We start from the raw sequence: 22,380 nt of genomic DNA, 5'->3' as shown, positions 1-22,380 counted from the left end.
CATCCTTTCACCTTACCCACAGCCAGGCAAACTTTGACAACAGATGCATCGGACTATGCCTAGGGGAGCACACATCGCAGGACAGTGCATACAGGGGAAATGGACTACAGATCAAAGGCATCTGCATATCAATCAAAAAGAAATGATAGTTGTACAGAATGCCCTAACAGCTTTCAAGGAACTCTTACACCCAGGACAACTAATAATAAAGACGGACAATACCACAGTAAATGTGGTACATAAGCAAGGGGGCACACATTCCTACTCTCTATGCAGGCAAGCAATGGCCTTGTGGAACACGGCACTGTCTTACCAGGTTCAATTACAAGCACCATTCCTGCCAGGAAAGAAAAACACATTGGCAGACGACCTAAGCAGAAACATCATGGATCCACACGAGTGGAAACTAGATCCACAAGTATTTGCAATGATAGCTCAAAAATGGGGACGCCCAGACATAGATCTGTTTGCCAGCCCCCAAAACTACCAGCTTCAAAAATTTTGCACAAGGACATTCCATCCACAAGCTTGGAAAGTGGACACCCTCTCATTCAGTTGGAAAACATCAACAGTGTATGCCTTTCCTCCACTGCCTCTTCTAGCAAAGATACTGCTGAAAGTCAGATTAGAGAGGCCACAAATGATACTCATTGCACCAGACTGACCACGCCAGCATTGGTATCCAATTCTAAGGAACATGGCCCACGGCCCACCATGGATTTTACCACAAATTCCTCACCTGCTCACCCAGCGAGACAATCAGATTCTACACAGCCAGCTCAAGACTTTAAACCTGGCTGCATGGCAAATTACCTAAACAACCAGCCAACACCTCTATCCAAAGCTGTTATGGATGTCATTCTAGAGGCCAGGAGGCCCAAAACCAGGAAAACCTATTCAGACAAATAGAAAAGATTTTGCGCCTGGAACCAGGCTAAAGGCCACAATCCCCTTGATCCAAACATCCCTCAGATTCTACAATATTTAACTGAGATTGTTGCACAAAGGACTTTAATTTTCATCTATTAAGATCCACGCCTCAGCAATTTCAGCTCATTACAACACGGATCCTCCTTTATTCTCACATCCACTCCTAAGACAGTACCTCAGAGGGGCTAAAAACACAGCGCCAACACCTACTTGGGATCTCAACTTTGTTCTGGAAAAACTTACACTGCCGCCCTTTGAACCAGCTTTTTCAGCTGATTTAAAATTTATTTCATGGAAAACTGCCCTGCTACTAGCAATAACCTCAGCTAGAAGAGTCTTAGAGCTACAGGCGCTAATGGCAGTGGAGCCTTTCCTCATTTTTCATCAAGACAGAGTATCTCTATGAACTAACCCTTCCTTTATGCCAAAGGTGGTATCCAGTGTGGCCCTAAACCAAACCATTCATTTGCCCACCTTTTTCCCAAATCCCCAGAACAAAGGAGAAAGACTCCTCCACTCTTTGGACATTCACAGGCAATGGCATTACTACTTGGATAAAACTAAGGCTTTCAGAAAATCTGACCAGCTCTTTGTAGCCTATGCTGCAGGGTCACAAGGAAAAGCTATCTCAAAACAGACAGTTTTTAAATGGATAGTGCATAGCATACATTTCTGCTATATGCATCATGGGAAACTGGTACCTGCTAACATTAGGTCCCAACTCCACCAGGGCTACAGCTACATCAGCAGCCTTTCTCAGGGGAGTGCCAACCAAGGATATTCTGGAAGCTGCTACCTGGAGTTCAGTGCACACCTTCACCAAACACCATCACTTACCTCTGTATTCTAAGACCAGAGCTGGTTTTGCCACTGCAGTTTTGCAGGGCTTACTAGCTTCTTTTAACCCTGTTTAACTCCGCCACCCATCCTTAGCTTTGGGATTCAACCCAAGTGTGATGACTGCAGCAGGGTAACACGATGAACATAGTACAGTTTTGTACCTACCATAAATGTAGTTGTTCGAGTGTTCACCCTGCTGCAGTCCCCGTTATCCTCCCTCCATCCCCTCTGAACTAGCTGAACTTATCTATACCACTCTATCCTATACAACCTCTGTGGTGTATTTGCTTGTGCCTGAAGGTATTGTTTTATTTTTATATAGCTGGGGGCACCTGACCTCTGGGGCAAGAAAAACTGAAGAAAATGGCGTCAGATGCCTCTTATATACCCCTGGCACTCTGACGTCAGGGAAGAAGCGACAGCAACCGACGCTGGACCAAGACTTTGGAATTTGGGCCGACTGCGGGACCGCCTGACGGCAGGATAACCCAAGTGTGATGACTGCAGCAGGGTGAACACTCGAACATCTACATTTCTGGTAGGTACAAAACTGTACTTTCAACTCCTCTCTGCTGACCCTCCGGTTGACAGCCTGGCTACTCCACTTCCGTTGTTAGTTAGGCTTCATCACTTTTCACCTGAGGTACTTCATATTTTATCTTCCTCTCATAAGCCCTCTACTGGGAAGATTTATTCCAGCAAATGGAAGAGGTTTTCTATTTGGGCTCATATCCAAGGAATTGACCCTTACACAGCTCCAATTGCTTCCATCTTGGAGTTTTTGTCTATGCTTTTCCAGCAGGGCTCCGCGTCCTCTACCATTAAAGTTTAATTGGCAGCGATTTCTAATTTTCCTGTTGCTAATGAGCCTAGTCTGATGGCTCACAGACTCTCTAAGGCTTTCCTGAAGGGTACTCTGTTACTCCGTCCTCCTGTCTCAGAATTGATCATGCCCTGGGATCTAAATTTTGTTTTGCAAGCCCTTACTTCACCACCCTTTGAGCCTGCAAGCTACCTGTGACTTAAATTCTTGACCTGGAAAACTGTCTTTTTAATAGCCATCATATCAGCCAGACGCGTTTCAGAAATTCAAGCTCTTTCCATCAAACCTCCATATTTGATCTTTCATAAGGACAGGGATTCTCTTAGACCAAACCCTTCTTTTCTTCCTAAAGTAGCATCCATATCTAATCTTAATCAATCTATTGAGTAGCCAGTGTTTTTTCCACATTTTTCAAGCAAGGCAGAATTTAAATTTCATCAATTGGATGTACACAGACAGTTACGTTTCTATCTGCACAGAACCAAAGATCTCTGAAAATCTGATCAGCTGTTTGTCTCCTTTTCGGAAAACAGAATTGGGTCCCCTGTCTCCAAAATCACCTTTTCCAGATGGATATCAAATTGCATCTCTTTCACTTATTCCTCAGGGGATAAAGACCTGCCGTTTCCAGTCAAGGCTCACTCTACACAGGCTGTATCTACATCTACAGCCTATCAGGCCAGATTGTCTATGAATGATATTTGTGCTGCAGCTACCTGGGCATCTCCTCACACCTTTGTTACTCATTACAAGCTGGACGTGGTATCTAGGGGCAGGTCTTCCTTTGGTTCCACAGTACTCAGGAGTATCTTCCTCTGAGCCTCCCAGGATGTAGGTGCTGGGGACGCTGTCCCATGGGTAAGAATGTAGGCGAGATTGGACTACATAACATCAAGAAGTTATGTACTCACCATAACGTTCGATGTATGTAGTCCATCTCGCCTCACATTCTTACTTACCCTCCCACCTTCCCCCTTCCTGGAGGATCTGGAGGTTAGGTCTGGTTTTTAGAGCTCCCTTCACCTTTAGTTTATTCCTCTTTACTTGGATGTTGTTATGCATGGGGTATGAGTGTGGTGTTCGCAGCAAACTAGATCTGGGGATATGGAGCAGTGCAGCGTGGGATACCTTCTTAGCCCAGCCAATAGAAGACTTCGACCCTGAAAAGTTTGGCCGAGTCAGAGCCGATATTCTGCTCCAAACCCACGGGTAAGAATGTGAGGCGAGATGCACTTCATACATCGAACGTTATGGTGAGTACATCACTTCTTGTTATGGTACGATGAGGCCAAGGTTGAACTTCTTGGCCACCGTTCCAAAAGGTACATTTGGCACAAACACAGCACTTTGCATCACCAAAAGAACACCATCCCCACAGTGAAGCATGGTGGTGGCTGTATCATGCTTTGGGGTTGCTTTTCTTCAGCTGGAACTGGGGCATTAGTCAAGGTGGAGGGAATTATGAATAGTTACAAATGCCAGTCGCTTTTGGCCCAAAACCTTCAGGCATCTGCTAGAAAGCTGAAGATGAAGAGGAATTTCACCTTTCAACACAGTAATGACCCCAAGCATACATCCAAATCAACAAAAGAATGGCTTCACCAGAAGAAAATTAGTTTTGGAATAGCCTAGCCAGAACCTAGACCTGCATCCTATAGAAAATCTGTGGGGTGACCTGAAGAGGGCTGTACACAAGAGATCCCCTTGCATTCTGTCAGATTTGGAGCGCCTTTGCAAGGAAGAGTGGGCAAATATTGCTAAGTCAAGATGTGCCATGCTGATAGGCTCCTACCCAAGAAGACTGAATGCTGTAATTAAATCAAAAGGTGCTTCAACAAAGTATTAGTTTAAGGGTGTGCACACACACAACAAAGTATTAGTTTAAGGATGTGCACACTTATTCAACCAGCGTATTGTACGTTTGTTATTTTTTATATTTTTCCCCTAACAGATTTGTTTGTATTTCAATTGAGTTGTACAGGTTATAGGTCACATTAAAGGTGGGAAAAGTTTTGAAATGATTTATTGTGGTCTCATTTTTTTTATATCACAAAAACCTGGCATTTTATCAGGGGTGTGTAAACTTTTTATATCCACTGTGTGTGTGTGTGTGTGTGTATGTATATATATATATATATATATATATATATATATATATATATATAGATATATACACACACACACACACACACGTATGTATACTTTTATAGATAGGTAAACAAGCATGCTATCTAATCTGATTGCCATTTGGTTGTTTTTATGTACTTTTTAACTTAAGTTTATTGTTAGTAGTATGTACAAGTTGTTTCCTATTAGCTGTTGTATTTGCCTGCTGGATTAATACCCTACAGAAATGTATCCATTTTCTTTAATTGATGGTGAGCATTTATTTGGATATTCTTTCATTGCTTTGAGCAGGTGCAGTTATTTGACTTTTTATTTTATGTAGAAATGCCAGCTGAGACCAGTGCCATCACTGCAACTGACTTTCCCTCTGTCCCATGCCAGTTCTCTGAGGACAACAGTAACAGTTCATTATCCATGGATCAGAATTCAACTTGTAATGCTTCTTCCAGTAAACCTGTAGATGAGGTAGACAGTGCAGAAAAGTCTTCTGTCTCCAGTCAGGATGAAAATGGTATGAATTTCTTTGTCACTTTTATATGGATGTTTTGTGACTGATTTTTACAAAGTAACTCTTGGGTTACTCCTGATAGCAGTTTGTGGCTCTAGTGGGCGTACTGTGTGGTTAGCATTTTTTTTTTTTTTTTTTTTTTTTTAAGTCTGAGGTTTCAGTTTGTACAAAATGTTTAGAGAGAGTGCTTGCTTTCTTCTTCAGCATAGTTCCTGTATACTCAGTCATCTGTGATGCCTACATTTTGCTTTTGTTGTGTTATTGCGGGAGTAACATAGGAATTTTTATTCTATAGGTTGTTTGTGTAAACCATCCTTATCCAACTTTGAAGTAGATTGTTACCCTTTGTGACGCATGGTGTATTTTGAGATTTGTAAATTGTAATTGTTAAATTTTTCTTTCTGATCAAGCTGTGTCTCTTCTTCATTTTAATTACTTTCTGCTCATGAGGTTTGAAGAGTACATGCAAATGCGGTCATTCATGGAATGTAAAGTTGTCTTTTTTAAATGTGTCTTCAAACTGGCTAGCATGCAACTCCTTTTAATGCAATAAGTAGCGAGTGCACACAAATTTAGCCTCTTCAAAATATTTTGCAGACATTGCTGCCCATATTTTAGGCTGTCTTATGTGGATAAGTGACTAGATCTCAACTTTTGTGTATTTTAATGTTTATGTAGTCTCTTTATCTGTCTTAAGTTTCTTCATTCCTTCTCTAAATAGTTTAAAGTTAGATTGTTTAAAGTTAAATATTACTTCCCCTCCTGTTACGTTACTGTAGATGTTCTTTGTGTTTCACTGTTGCAGTCATCACACTTGGGTTATCTGCCTGCAGGTAGCCCTCAGTCGTTCCGTATACCAGAGTTTTGGGATTTCCGCATCGGATGCTGTCGCCTCTTCCATGACATCAGGTCGCCAGGGGTATAAAACATGCAGCCAACGCCATTACATCAGCTTTTCTTGCCGCATGGGAGTCTGAAGCAGAAACAGTTTGCAAGTACAGGTTGGCCGCTACCTGAAATTTTCGCTTTTTGAGTTTCAGACCTGAAGTCTTCTAAAGCTAAGTACCCCGTTGATCATTTTTTCTTGCTCTAACCGATGTCAGAAAAAGTTAACAATTGTCTTGCCTCTGGAAAGCAAATACCTCACAGAGATTTTCATTCTTATTGCATCATCTGTTTAGGCCCAGACCACGACGATCCTCGCTGTAGGCTTTGTGCCTTGCTTAATACCCAAACTATTCATCTTTGGGCTATCTTTGTTGCTAAATTCTTTCGCTGTCGTTCTCCATATTCCTAAATGGGTTTGATAAGCCATCCGACTACAGATCTTCCAAAAAAACTTAAGGATAAAGACAGACCGCATAGGTCCAAAACTGCTGATGACGCTTCCGTACAGCTAGTCACCGGTCCGCTGGTACTCATGCGGTGCTTTCGCAGCCCCTGATACCTGCTTCTACAGATTCGCAGTCCTCTGCTGAGATGCATTCGGAGTCCGGTATGCCACAAGATGCTTCTTCGACTATGGAACCTGCGGATGTCTCTACCTTGGATGGGTCTGGAGCCGCTGTGCAGGCACCGGGTTCTGAGGGTGTATTCCTACCTTCTGATGTTCACATTAAATCGACATCTTCATTTTTGACTAAAACTACCGAGTTTCTCAGGCCCAGAGTTCGCAGTACGCCTAGAAAACCAACTACCAAAGCGCATGCTCAAACCCCCTTGCCACAGAAACAAATGCTTAGAATGGTTGAAGACCTTATAACTCTAATTAGGGGAAGTCAGCCTTCCCCCTCTAAACGACAAAGAATTGAGTTTCCTTCTGATTCTACAGACCATGAGTCAGATGACTCTGATCTTTGATTACCAGGACATAGCCTTATCTACCTAAGAGGACTTTTCTTTTGGTGAAACATTGCATACTTTAAGAGAGCATTTCCACTGGGAATGCCAGGACTACCCTCAGTCCAAAAAGAGAATCAGAGAATTTTTAGACTTGCCTCAGCACAGGCCTGTAGCTATACCCACCCTGTCCTGGACATTGTAGATGATGTCTTCATGGAATCCAGTCTTATTCCTGATACTTTACCACCAGCTCCTAGAAAGCCTGACATGTACTACAGAGTACCTGACTCTCACAAATTTCTCTTTAAGAATCCCACTGCGGATCCAGAAACCGTTTCCCAGGGACCTAAAGGCATTAAGGTTACTACAGCCAAAAACCCTATCCCTTCGGACAGGGATTCTAGAGATTTAGACAGATGGGGTAAGAAGGTATATACCTCTGCAACTCTTGCCATCAGGGCTTTGAATTGCCAGTTTCTCATCTTGAAGTACCAGCAGCATATTATGGAACTAATTAAACAAAAAATGTTGTTGCTTCCAGATTGTATAGAAAATAAAGATTTACAAGAGTTAATGCATTCTGCAAACCAGGTTAGTAAACGTACTTTGCAGTGTGGATGTTCATCGTGTTTCACTGTTGTAGTCCTAACCAATAGGTTTATCCGGCTCCTGGTAACCCTCGATCGGCCAGAATACCTGTTGTCGGTCAGGTCGTACGATAAAAAAGGAGGCAGCCGACATCACTTCCTCAGTCTTCCTTGCCACGGAGCCCGAAGCAGAAGCATTTCTTGCACAAGTGCTGGTCGGCAGTTTACCTTTTTTGTTTTCGACTACAAAGTTGAAGTCAACTACACTAAGTACCCCATTGGGGATCCTCTTTTCTTGCCTTAACAAATGTCAGAAAAGGTTAATAATTGTCTTACCTGTAGAAAGCAGATTCCCCATAGAGATTTTCATTCCTATTGTATTATTTGTTTAGGCCTTGACCACGACGTTCCTAATTGTGATCTCTGTGCTTCCTTTAATCTGCGTACTATTCGTCGTCGGGCTAAGCGGTTAGCTAAGCATTTTGGAGTTTGGCCTAAGTTTGTCGGTATGGCATCCGCTGGTCTTTAGGCTTCGGATATCCCCAAGAAACCTAAGGATGAGGGTCAAGACAGGCTTCCGAAGGTCAAGTCCTCAGATGATAAGTTGGTTGTCAGTCACGCGGTAGCCAGTGAGGCGCCTTTTCAGCCCCTGCAGCCCGCAGATTTTCAACCGCAGGCGTCGGTTGAGACCATTTCAGAGGTCCCCAGGCCTCTGGCTTCCATTTTGCTTTCTGACCTTCCGCCTGTTGCCTTTTCAGCTGGATCCGGAGCCGCGAAGCTGACTCCATTGTCCGAGGCTCCATTCATACAGCAAGCTCATACCGATGATTTTGGCGTTTTTCAGGCCTCCCAAGTCCTTTAGACTTGCAGGTAAATCATCCAGTCATAAGCCTGTGAAGAAACAGGCTCCAGTTTCCTCTCGTTCCCCTCATTCTCAAATAGTTAAAATGGCTGATGACCTTTTGACTCTTATTAGGGGTTCACAGCCTCCTCCTTCAGAAAGAGGTAGGAATGTCTCCCCTGAGGCTTTGTCTTTTTCAGGTTTTGATACTTCTGGCATTTTTGTTGATGAAAAGGACATTTCTCAAGCTTTCTCTCCTTTTGAGGATTCGGACTCAGAGGAGTCCATCCCTTCTGCTTCTCCTCCAGAAGATTTCTCTTTTGGTGATACTTTAAATACTGTCAGGGAGCATTTTAAATGGGAAAGTCAGGATTATCCCCTTTCTAAGAAAAGGATTAGGTAGTTTTTGGATTTGCCTCAGCATAAGGTTTTGGCTATTCCACCTGTGTTGGAAGTGGTTGATGTTGTTTTCTGGAAAATTCCTTGACTCCAAATTCGGTTCTTCCTGCTCCAAGGAAACCTGACAGGTACGATAGAGTCCTTGATTCTCATTTGATGTTCTTCATCTCACATTGCTGCAGTCATAACTTATGGGTAGTCCGCTGTCCTCGGTTGGCCCGAATACCAAAGTATTAGGCTGACGTCGGTCATGGGCGCTCAGATCTGACATCAGAGCATCAGGGTATTAAAGCGCATGACCGACGTCATATCCTCAGTCTTTTTTGCCGCATGGTCCGATGCAGAAGCAGAGTTTGCAAGTGCCGTTCGGCGTTCTGAAATTTTCGTATACTGAGATTCAGACCGAAACCAAGTTGGGCTAAGTACCCCGTTGGGGAATATTTTTGTTTTTTCTTGCCTCAGTTAATTCCGGATGTCAGAAAAAGTGAATAATTGTGTTTCTTGTGGGAAACAGATACCGCATAGGGATTACCACTCTCTTTGTATTCCTTGTTTGGGACCTGAGCACGACGTAGTCGGGTGTCGCTTTTGTGCTAGGTTTAATAAGCGCACCATTAAACGTAGGTTAGATTGCGCTAGGCTTGTCTTCGGTAAGTGGTGTAATTATAATATGCCGTCGGATCCTCCGACGCCCGCTACCGCGAAGAAGCGCAAAGAAAAATCTTTAAAGTCTAGGCAGGATGAGTCGTCCGTTCCGGACGCCGGTTCTTTAGAAACTACGGTGGAATCTGTGGATCCAGCCGAGGTTTCAGTTGAGTCTCAGGGAGAGGCTTTAATTTTGCAAGATGTGGCATCTCAGGAGTCAGGTCAGGCTGAGGAGGCTTCTCAGGTTGCTGTTCTCCCTTCCTTGCCTAAGGTGGTTAGGCCTTCTCCCTCTATCTCTAAGGCTCCTTCCAAAGGCAGGCCTGGTTTGCCTTCCACGGATGTCAGTCCTAGTTCTGCAGGTTCTGTGCCTAAAAAACACATGCTTAAAATGGCAGAAGATTTAATTTCCTTAATCAGAGGTTCTATGCCCCCTCCTGATAAGAGGCCTAGGGTGGAGCCAGAGGTGGAAAGTTTGGAGCAGGCTTCAGATTACTCAGAGTCTTCGGCTGAAGACATTCAGGATTTTCCTCCTTTTTCTGATTCAGGCAGAGGATTCCACTCCTTCTGCTTCTCCTCCAGAGGATTTTTCTTTTCAGAAACCCTGCATTCTATGAGGGAGCATTTTAAATGGGAAGGTCAGGATTTCTCAGATTCCTGAAAGAGGCTTAGGGAATTTTTGTTTTACCACAGCATAGGCCCTTGGCTATACCTCCTGTTTTGGATGTTGTTCAAGACGTTTTCTCCGAGGCTTCCCTTAATCCAGACTCTTTGCCTCCTGCGCCAGTTAAGCCAGATAGGTATTACAGAGTGCCTGAAGCTCATAAATATCTGTATAAGAGTCCAAGGGCTGACCCAGAAACTATTAGCCAGGGACCTAAGGGTGTCAGGGCTTCTGTTGTAAAGAATCCAGTTCCTATGGATAAAGATGCTAGAGCTTTGGATAGATGGGGTAAGAAAGTGTATACCTCTTCCACTTTAGCAATGAGGGCCTTGAATTGCCAGTTTCATATGTTGAAGTACCAGAATTTTCTCCTTACTCAGCTAAAATCTAAAGTGGATGCTTTGGCAGAGGGCATAGAGTGTAAGGAATTACAGGATTTGGTACATGCCTCTGAACAGGTGGGTAAGCATTCTTTGCAGTGTGGTTTCGATGCTTTACAGGCTTCTTCCAGGGTGGCTGCCACTGGTTCAGTTATTCGCAGGCACGCCTGGCTTAAGGATCAGAATTTGTCAGAGCATGTTAAAACTAGAATTTTGGATGCTCCTTTACAGTCTGAAGTTTTGTTTGGTTCTCCTGTGGAGTCTATCTTGAAGAAAATGGAAGACAAGGCTAAGTCTATGCAGACTGTTAAAGATTTTTTGCAGGTGCAGCCTCCTAAGTTTAGCAGGAATTGGCCTACTAAGGGATGGGCTTATCCTTCTTCTGATTTACAGTCTAGGGGTAGATCTAGACGTGGTAGGGGCAGAGCTCAGAGTTCTTTCAGGCCTAGAACATGGAGTTCACCTGCACAATCTACAGGTGAGGGCAGGGGCCAGTCCTTTCGTAAACAGGCCCACTGACCTGCATCTTCAGCTGCCAGATTCTTCCTGTCTGGCAGCTCCTTTGGGAGGAAAGTTGGCACTCTTCAAGCAAAACTGGCTATTAATCACCCAAGACAAATAGGTGTTGGACATTATAGACCGAGGCTACAAGTCTTATTTCCATACATTGCCTCCTTTCAAAGGCATGCCAGACGTTCCTCCTCAGCAAAGGGTAGAGGCTCACAAGCAGCAGATTTCTTTTCTTCTTCAAATGGGGGCTATACAACAAGTCCCTCTGTCAGAAGTGGGCCTAGGATTTTATTCTCGCCTGTTTCTAGTACCAAAGAAAGGAAACACTTGGAGGCCGATTTTGGATTTATCTATCCTCAACACATACCTGGACATTCCAAAATTCAAAATGTTGACATTGCAACAACTTCTACCTCTGTTGGGCAAAGATCACTGGATGGTAACTCTGGATCTCAAAGAGGCTTACCTTCATGTTCTTATCAGGCCCAGTTGCAGGAGATACCTGCGTTTTCGGGCTGGGACTTTACATTATCAGTTCTCTGCATTGCCCTTTGGCTTATCTACTGCGCCCAGAGTGTTCACAAAGGTTCTGGCTCCAGTGATAGCCTTCTTAAGGTTAAGAGGAATACAAATTTATCCTTATTTGGACGATTGCCTGATTCTTGCTCAAGACAAGTACGAACTCCTTCATCATCTACAGTATGTGATGGCAGTGTTAAGGTGCCTAGGGTATTCTGTGAACGAAACAAAGTCCAGTCTAGTACCCTCTCAGGAAATGTGCTTTCTGGGTGTGAGACTGAATACAGCTTCCCAGATGGCCTTTTTGACCCTGGACAAGCAAAAGAACCTAACACTTTACTTCCATCAATTGTCTCTACGGTCCAGGCTGACTGCAAGGACAGTCCTTCAAGCCTTGGGGTTCATGGCATCTTGTATTCTGGTGCTTCCCAATGCCAAACTGCATATGAGGAAGCTACAATGGTATCTCAAAAATGTATGGACACAAAACTGCCAAGATCTGGACACTGTCATTCACATAATACCTTGCATTCAAAAGGAATTTTTGTGGTGGGCTCAGGAATGTCACCTAAACAAGGGACTCTCTGTGACCCGACCAGAGGCGAGTCAGATCTTAACGACAGATGCCTCGGACAAGGCTTGGGGAGCACATCTCAATGGAAAATGGGTTCAAGACACGTGGCCTGCCAGACTTCAACATTTACATATCAACTTGAAGGAGATGTTAGCTGTCCAATTTGCATTGATGGCTTTCAAGGATTTACTTCACCCAGGGCAAGTGTTGATTCAAACAGACAACACAACTGTCATGTGGTACATCAACAAGCAAGGGGGAACCCATTCGTACCCTCTTTGCAGACAAGCAATGATTTTGTGGGAGACTGCTCTCAGTTTACACCTCAATCTTCAGGCAAGGTTTCTACCAGGAGCACAGAACTCCTTAGCAGATGTTTTGAGCAGACAGATAGTGGATCCCCACGAGTGGAAATTGGATCCTCATGTATTTCAAAATTGACAGTGATATGGGGACTCCAGACATAGATCTGTTCGCTTCTCCACTAAATTTCCAGTTGCCAAAGTTTTGCACAAAAGTGTTTCATCCCACAGCTTGGAAAGTGGATGCTCTATCATTCAGTTGGAGCAATCTTCACGTCTATGCCTTTCCGCCTCTGCCTCTCCTCCCAAGGTACTCTTGAAGGTCAGACAAGACAAGCCCTCCATGATTTTAATAGCTCCAGATTGGCCTCGACAGCACTGGTACCCTCTGCTGAGGAGTTTAGTACGGAGCCTCCATGGCCTTTGCCTTCAATTCTGCACCTTTTGTCTCAGGAGGGCAATCATTTCCTCAATGTCAGGATTCAGTCCCTGCATCTAACAGCCTGGCGTATTCTGTTCTAGAACCTGGAGGGTCGCAGCTTCCACAACAAGTTTTGAATGTTATTTTGGAGGCCAGAAGGCCTAGTACAAGGAAAGTTTATGCTGATAAATGGAGGAGATTTTTAATTTGGAGCAAAACAAAGAGCTTTGATGTTTCCAGGCCTGATTTAAGTGTTTCTCTTCAATATCTTACAGAATTATTAGACAAGGGTTTGTCTTTCTCCTCTATAAAAGTTCATGCTGCAGCCATTTCTGCTCACTATGACTGTGACCCACCATTATTCTCTCATCCTTTGTTTAAGCAATTTCTTAGAGGGGCAAAGAACATAAGACCCCACGTAGAGCTCCTACTCCTGCCTGGGATCTCAATTTTGTGTTGGAAAAACTTACTTTACCTCCTTTTGAACCTGCAGCTACTGCTGAGTTAAAGTTTTGTCTTGGAAGACTGCTTTGTTGTTGGCCATTACATCTGCTAGAAGGGTTTCTGAATTACAGGCTCTTATGGCAGTTGAACCCTTCCTAATTTTTCATAAGGATAGGGTATCTCTGCACTAACCCTACTTTTATGCCTAAAGTGGTTTCAAATGTAGCCTTGAACCAATCAATTCATTTGCCTACTTTTTATGCAGATCCCCAAAATAAAGGAGAGAAAATTTTGCATACTTTGGATATTCACAGGCAGTTGCGTTATTATTTGAGCAAGACTAAAGGGTTCAGACAGTCTCAGCAGTTGTTTGTTTCTTTTGCTTTGGGTTCTCAGGGAAACCTGTTTCAAAACAAACTATTTCTAAGTGGATTGCCCTTTGTATTGCCTTTTGTTATTCTCATCATGGTAAGGAGATTCCGGCTGGAATCAGACCTCACTCCACTAGGGCTACTGCCACTTCTACTGCTTTTTTAAGGGGAGTAGCTACTAAAGATATTTTGGAAGCAGCTACTTGGAGTTCAGTGCACACTTTTTCTAAACATTACCATCTTCCCCTTTATTCCAAATCTAGGGCTGGATTTGCCACTGCAATCTTACAGGGCATTTTGGCAGCTCCCAATGCTTTATGATTTTGCCAGCCTCCCTTTACCTCTGCTTTGGGATTCTACCCATAAGTTATGACTGCAGCAATGTGAGATGAAGAACATAGTACAGTTTTGTACCTACCATAAATGTAGATGTTCGAAGATCCACATTGCTGCAGTCCAATTTACCCTCCCTCCTTCCCCTCTGTAGTTAGGAATGGTTGTATGGTTTGGGTGGTAGCTGTTATTTGTACATGCTTTTTGGGAAGTATTCTATTTTTGGCGGTGGCCTTTCTTTTTAGGGCCTTCTGACATCTGGGGCAAGAAAAGACTGAGGATATGACGTCGGTCATGCGCTTTAATACCCTGACGCTCTGATGTCAGATCTGAGCGCCCATGACCGACGTCAGCCTAATACTTTGGTATTCGGGCCGACCGAGGACAGCGGACTACCCATAAGTTATGACTGCAGCAATGTGGATCTTCGAACATCTACATTTATGGTAGGTACAAAACTGTACTTTTCTTTTCAGAAATCCGTTGGCTGATCCAGATGTTGTTTCTCAAGGCCCTAAAGGAGTTAAGGCCACTGTTACTAAAAATCCTGTTCCTTCCGACAGGGAATCTTGGAACCTAGGTAGGTGGGGTAAAAAGTTTTATACCTCTGCCACTCTTGCTATTAGGTCTACTAATTGTCTTTTTCATATGCTGAAGTACCGGCAGCACACCTTGAAAGGTATTAAGTCTAGGATAGCAAATGTGCCTCAGCTGGCGGGGAGTAAGGATATGCAGGATTTGCTGAATTCTGCCAGTCTTGTCAATAAACATTCATTATATTATGGTTTTGACATTCTAGATGCCTCATGTATGGCTACAGCTACAGGTTCTGTTATTAAAAGGCACACTTGGCTCACAGAGCAGCCCCTACCAGAGCCTGTCAAGGCTAAGCTTTTAGATGTACCTTTGCATAAGGACAGTCTTTTTGGCAGCAAAGCAGAGGAAGTGCTCAAGAAGATGGAAGACAAGGCCAAGTCTATGCAGACAGTTATTTTCTGCAAGTTCAGCCTCCTTACTTTAGCAGGAATTACCCTTCTAAGAGTTGGACGTTCCCTGATACCAGCAGACAGAGCCGTTCTAGAACTAGAGGTTACAAATCTTCTAGGGGACAGTTGGCTTACCCCTCAAAGGTCTAAGTGTTAGCATGCTTCCTCTTCCAAGGGGGAAGTTCTAAGCTTGCATCTCAATCTAAACTTTCTCAGTGACTTTGCCCAACTTCTGCCTGATGTTCATCGTGTTTCACTGTTGCAGTCATTGCAGTTGGATTATACTGCTGGCAGGCTACCCACAGTCGGCCTGAATTCCAAATCCTAGGTCCGGCGTCGGTTGCTGTCGCCTCCTCCCTGACTTCAGTGCGCCAGGTGTATAAAAGATGCAGCCGATGCCATTTTCTTCAGTCTTTCTTGCGCGGTGCCCGAAGCAAAAGCAGTTCGCAAGTGCCGGTCGGCCGACTCCTGAGATTTTCGTGTTCAAATTTCAGATCCGAAGTCTTCATTAAAAGCTAAGTACCCCATTGGGGAAACTTTTTTCTTGCTCCAGACTGATGTCAGAAAAAGTTAGTAATTGTATTTCTTGTGGGAAGCAAATACCTCATAAGGACTTCCATTCTTACTGTATTCCTTGCCTAGGCCCTGATTACGACGTTGCTATTTGTCGATTTTTTGCTAGATTTAACCAACGCACTATTAAGCGTCGGTACAATTTTGCATTTCACTATTTTGCAGAACATTTAATTACACGATGTTGTCGGATAGCCATCTGACTACTGCAATTCAAAAGAAACACAAAGAAAAAAGGACAGGCATCCGAGGTCCAAAACTGACGACGAGGCTTCTTCTAAGCCAGTCGCCAGTTTGCCAGTTCTCAGTGAGGTGCTTTCGCAGCCCTTGATGCCCACTACTTTAGAGCCGCAGGCCGCTTCTGACTCCCACGTGGAGCCGACTAGGCCGCTGGATACTCAGGGTATTGGAACCTCGGAAACTGTTCCCTCAGATGGGTCCGGAGCCGCTGAGCAGGCATCGGCTTCTGAGGGTGTTTTCAGGCCTACACAGTTATATGTTAAAACGACTTCAGCTTCAAAGGCAAAGACTAAAGCACCTCTAAAGACAAAGAAACAAGTACTACAGCCCCACGGACAGGCCTCCATGCCTAAAAAAACAGATGCTCAAAGTGGCCGAAGACCTAATTACTTTGATCAGGGGTTCCCATCCCCCTCCTGATAAGAGGCCTAGGCAAGAGACAGAATATGAATCTTCGGATCAGGTTTCCATTTCTTCTGATCAGAAATACTCTCTTCCTCCCTATGAGGATTCTGATGCTGAAGAATCTGTCCCTTCAGCCTCTCCGCCTGAGGATTATTCTTTTGGGGAAACTCTGCATACCATGAGGGAGCATTTCCACTGGGAGAGCCAAGATTATTCAGAATCTAAGAAAAGGCTCAGAGACTTCCTTTTACTACCTCACCACAGGCCCCTTGCTATTCCACCTGTGTTAGACATTGTAGATTATATATTTTCAGAGTCCAGTCTGACTCCTGACTCTCTACCTCCAGCTCCTGTTAAGCCAGACAGATACTACAGGGATGTTCATCGTGTTACACTGCTGCAGTCATCACACTTGGGTTATCCTGCCATCAGGCGGTCCCGCAGTCGGCCCGAGTTCCGAAAGTCTTGGTCCTGCGTCGGTTGCTGACGCTTTTTCCCTGACGTCAGTGCGCCAGGGGTATATAAGATGCAGCTGACGCCATTCTCTTCAGTCTTTCTTGCTGCGCGGTGCCCGAAGCAAAAGCAGTTCGCAAGTGCCGGTCGGCCGACTCCTGAGATTTTCGAAGTCGAATTTCAGATCCGAAGTCTTCAATAAAGCTAAGTACCCGTTGAAACTTTTTCTTGCCTCAGACCGATGTCAGAAAAAGTTAATAATTGTATTTCTTGTGGGAAGCAAATACCTCATAAGGACTTCCACTCTTACTGTATTCCATGCCTAGGCCCTGATCACGACGTCACTACTTGTCAGTTTTGTGCTAGATTTAACAAACGCACTATAAAAATGCGTTTTGATTTTGCTTTACACTACTTGGGGTGAAGGTTCAATTATTCTATGCCGTCGGATCAGCCGATGACCTCAATACCGAAAAAACGCAAAGACAAGGATAAAGACAGGCATCCGAGGTCCAAAACCTCTTCTAGGCCAGTCGCCGGTTCTCAGTGAGACTCTTTTGCAGCCCCTGACACCCGCTACCTCAGAGCCACAGGCCACTTCCGGCTCCCACGTGGAGACAGCTAGGCCTCTGGAAACTCAAGGTATTGGGCCTATGAAAACTAACCCCTCAGATGGGTCCAGAGCCGCTGAGCAGGCATCGGCTTCTAAAGGTGTTTTCAGACCTTGACATCTTACCATTAAAACAACAGCCAAGACAAAGGTACCATTAAAGACAAAGAAACAAGTACAGCATTCTTCTGGACAGTCCTCCATGCCTAAGAAACAGATGCTTAAAATGGCCGAAGACCTCATTACTCTAATCAGGGGTTCCCATCCCCCTCCTGAGAAAAGGCCTAGGCAGGATACAGACTATGACTCCTCTGATCAGGTTTCCATTTCCTCTGATTCCTCTTCAGACCAGGGATACTCTCTACCCCCCCCCCCCCCCAATGAGGACTCTGATGCTGAAGAATCTCTCCCTTCAGACTCCCCTCCTGAGGATTATTCTTTTGCGGAAACTTTACATACCATGAGGGAGCATTTCCATTGGGAAAGTCAGGATTACTCAGAATCCAAGAAAAGGCTCAGGGATTTCCTCTTGTTGCCTCAGCACAGGCCCCTGGCAATTCTGCCTGTGCTAAATATTGTGGATGATGTTTTCTCTGAATCCAGCCTATCTCCTGACTCTTTGCCCCCTGCTCCAGCCAAGCCTGATAGGTATTATAGAGTCCCTGACTCCCACAAGTTTCTTTACAAAAACCCTTCTGCTGATCCAGAAACTATTTCCCAGGGTCCGAAAGGGGTTAAGGCTTCCATTGCAAAAAATCCAGTACCCTCTGACAGAGATTCCAGAGCTTTGGATAGATGGGGGAAGAAAGTATACACGTCTGCAACTTTAGCAGTAAGAGCTTTAAATTGCCAGTTTTACATGCTTAAGTACCAACAATATTTAATGGCTCAGTTAAAACAGAAAATGCTTGCAAGCTCAGAGGCTCCTGATTGTAAAGAAATGCAGGATTTATTGCATGCAGTTGAACAGGTGGGAAAACATACTCTGCAATGTGGATTTGATTCTTTCGAGGCCTCTTGTAGAGCCGCAGTTGCAGGTTCTGTTATTCTAAGAAATGCTTGGTTAAAAGAACAGAGTTTACCTGATCATGCTAAGGTAAAATTATTGGATGCTCCTTTACAGCATGATACTGTGGTGTTAAGGCAGAAGAGGTGTTAAAGAAAATGGAGGATAAAGCTAAATCTATGCAAACAGTCAAGGACTTTTTACAGGTACAGCCACCTCGTTTTAGCAGAAATTGGCCAACTGTAAGAATTGGTCCTTTCCAGTGTCAGATAGGCCACACAGAGGCAGATACAGACGCCCAAGAGGCAGATCTCAACCCCAAGGCTCAAACAGACAACGACAGTGGGGCACCTCAACCCCAAAAGGAGGTGAGGACAAGTCTCAACCTTACAGGAAACAGTCACAATGACTTTTCTCTTCGTATGCCAGGCACGTCCCTTTTGGAAGCCCCCTTAGGGTGAAAACTAGCACTTTTGTCTCAAAACTGGCAAACAATCACCCAAGACAAATGGGTTCTGGATATTGTGTCTCAAGGCTACAGATTCCACTTTCATACTTTACCAAGGCTAAAAGGAATGCCAGACCTGCCACAAAATCAATGGGCAGAGGCACAAAAACAAATTTCAGCCCTCATGGACATGAGAGCTATTCAGAAATTACCACAACAGGAGCAAGGGCAAGGATTTTACTCAAGGCTCTTCCTGGTCCCCAGAAAGGACAAAGCCTGGAGGCCCATACTAGACCTTTCAATTCTGAATACTTACCTGGATATTCCGAAATTCAAAATGTTGACATTACAGCAGCTTCTACCCATGCTGGGCAAGAAGGCTTGGCTTGTTACTCTGGACTTCAAAGAGGCATACCTGCATGTTCCTATCAGACAAAATTGCAGAAGATACCTCATATTCAAAGCTGGTACAATGCACTACCAATTCTCTGCACTGCCCTTTGGCTTCTCTACTGTGCCCAGTGTCTTCATAAAGTGCCTGGCACCAGTAATTGCATTTTGCAGACAAAAAGGAATTCAAATATACCCATACCTGGACGACTGCCTCATTCAAGCAGAGACAAAGAACATTCTTCTACAGCATCTGGCATTCGTAAAATGGTTGCTAATTTCTCTAGGGTACACAGTAAATGAAAAGAAGTCAAAACTAGTGCCCTCGCAACAGATTACATTCCTGGGTGCCAGCTTAAATACAACGGCCCAGATGGCTTACCTCACGCCAGACAAACAAATTCAACTAACTCAATATTTTCAATTACTGGCAAAAAAGTCCCATCTCCCTGCAAGAAAAATTCTGCAGGCCCTGGGATTCATGGCATCCTGCATACTACTAATACCATATGCCAGACTGCATATGATGAAATTACAATGGTACCTAAAACGTATTTGGACTCAACACTCTCACAGTTTAGAAGCAGTAATACCAATGATTCCCTGCCTACAACAGGAGTTTCGGTGGTGGGCACAGGCATGTCACCTAAACAAGGGTCAGCCTTTTACCCAACCCACAGCCAGGCAAACTCTAACAACAGATGCTTCGGATTAAACCTGGGGAGCACACATGGCAGGAAAATGCATTCAGGGCAAGTGGACCACAGACCAGATGCATCTTCACATCAATCAAAAAGAGATGTTGGCTGTTCAAAATGCCCTAACAGCTTTCAAGGACCTTCTACATCCAGGACAGCTATTACTAAAGACAGAGAACACTACAGTAATGTGGTACATTAAACAAGTAAGGGGGCACTCATTCTTATCCCCTATGCAGGCAAGCCATGACCTTGTGGAACACAGCTGTAACATACCAAGTTCACCTGCAAGCACAATTCCTGCCAGGAAAGAAAAATACTCTGGCAGACGATCTAAGCAGAAATATCATGGACTTTCACGAATGGAAATTGAATCCGCAGATCTTCAGCATGGTAATGCAAAAATGGGGATGTCCAGACATAGATCTTTTTGCCTCCCCATCGAGTTGACAACTACAAAAATTCTGCACAAGGACTCATCAAAAACAAGCATGGAAACTGGATGCTCTTCTGTTCAGCTGGAAAAACTTAAAAGTTTATGCCTTCCCACCACTGCCTCTCCTTTCAAAGGTACTCCTAAAAGCCAGAAAAGAAAAACCACAAATGATCGTGATTGCTCCAGACTGGTACCCTATCTTAAGGAATTTGGCTCAGGGCCCACCATGGATTTTGCCTCAAATTCCACACCTTCTAACTCAACAAAACAATCAGATCCTGCACAGTCAGCTCAAAACCCTAAACCTGGCTGCATGGCAGATACATTAGCCAAACAGGCAACACCTCTCTCTAAAGCTGTTATGGGTGTCATTTTGGAGGCCAGGAGGCCTAGCACCAGGAAAGCTTACTCAGAAAAATGGAAAAGATTCTGCGCCTGGAACCTGGTTCAAAGCCTTGACCCTCTTGTTCCAAACATTCCTCAGATTTTACAATACTTAACTGAGATGCTAGACAGAGGCCTATCCTTCTCCACAATTTCAGCACATTACAACACGGATCCTCCTTTATTCTCTCATCCCTTGCTAAAGCAGTACCTCAGAGGGGCTAAAAACATAAGACCGCCCCGGAGAGCACCAACACCAACTTGGGACCTTAATTTTGTTTTGGAAAAACTGACCCTATCACCCTTTGAGCCGGCCAATACAACCGATCTAAAATTTTTGTCATGGAAAACAGCTCTGCTCCTGGGAGTAACTTCAGCACGAAGAGTCTCAGAGCTACAGGCATTAATGGTAGTGGAACCTTTTATAATTTTTCATCAGGACAGGGTATCTTTAAGGACAAACCCTTCCTTTATGCCAAAGGTGGTATCTAATGTGGCTCTTAACCAAACCATCCATTTGCCAACCTTTTATCCACACCCACAGAATAAAGGGGAGAAACTTCTGCATTCGTTGGACCTACACAGGCAGCTACGCTTCTACTTGGACAAAACAAAAGCTTTCAGGAAAACCAAACAACTGTTTGTGGCATATGCTGCAGGATCACAGGGCAAGGCTATCTCAAAGCAGACTATATCCAAATAGATAGGACACTGTATTCGGTACTGCTACACACTACATGGGAAATCAGTCCCAAATAACATCAGACCACATTCCACCAGGGCAACAGCCACTTCAACAGCCTTTCTCAGAGGAGTACCAACCAAGGAAATTTTGGAGGCTGCAACTTGGAGTTCAGTGCACACCTTTACCAAGCATTACCACTTGTCTCTTTACTCTAAATCCAGAGCAGGATTTGCCACTGCAGTTCTGCAGGGCCTCATAGCCAATCCTAACTCTTTATAGACCAGCCACCCAACCTTAGCTTTGGGATTCTTCCCAAGTGTGATGACTGCAGCAGTGTAACACGATGAACATAGTACAGTTTTGTACCTACCATAAATGTAGATGTTCGAGTGTTCACACTGCTGCAGTCCAGGTTACCCTCACTCCATCCCCTCTGAAATAGCTGGACTTAGCTGGACCTTTCTATCCTATACAACCTTTGGGGTGTATTTGCTGGTAACTGAAGGTATTGTTTTTATTTTATATGTATATTTTTGATTAGCAATATGTATTGCTTACCTACTTGGGGGCATCTGACATCTGGGGCAAGAAAAACTGCAGACAATGGCGTCAGTTGCATCTTATATACCCCTGGCGCACTGACGTCAGGGAAGAAGCGACAGCAACTGACGCCGGACCAAAACTTTGGAACTCGGGCCGACTGCAGGACTGCCTGACGGCAGGATAACCCAAGTGTGATGACTGCAGCAGTGTGAACACTCGAACATCTACATTTATGGTAGGTACAAAACTGTACTTTCCTGATTCATATAAATTTCTTTTTAAGAACCCTGCTGCTGACCCCGAAACTGTCTCTCAGGATCCCAAAGGGGTCAGGGCTTCCACTGCAAAAAATCCTACCCCCTCTGACAGGGATTCTAGGGCAATCGACAGCTGGGGAAAAAAGATTTACACTTCTGCTACCTTGGCTATAAGGACTTTAAATTGTCAGTTTCATTTGCTAAAATGT

General features: G+C 44.2%; 1 protein-coding gene across 2 annotated transcripts in view; it reads left to right on the top strand.

The window, feature by feature from the left end:
* BPTF (bromodomain PHD finger transcription factor) overlaps positions 1 to 22,380 on the top strand; it is a 3,500,764-nt gene that overhangs the window by 1,024,439 nt on the left and 2,453,945 nt on the right. For both annotated transcript variants that reach the window (XM_044085088.1, XM_044085087.1), the window contains one exon: positions 5,043 to 5,231. In XM_044085088.1, coding sequence (XP_043941023.1) covers positions 5,043 to 5,231 — 189 coding nt within the window. The remainder of the gene's footprint in view (positions 1 to 5,042; positions 5,232 to 22,380) is intronic.

Source organism: Protopterus annectens, chromosome 10.part0 (assembly GCF_019279795.1).
Source record: "Protopterus annectens isolate FY-2018-M chromosome 10.part0, PAN1.0, whole genome shotgun sequence".
NCBI classification, from domain to species: domain Eukaryota; kingdom Metazoa; phylum Chordata; order Ceratodontiformes; family Protopteridae; genus Protopterus; species Protopterus annectens.
Note: the sequence above shows the minus strand (reverse complement) of the source record. Positions and strands in the feature narration are given on the sequence as shown.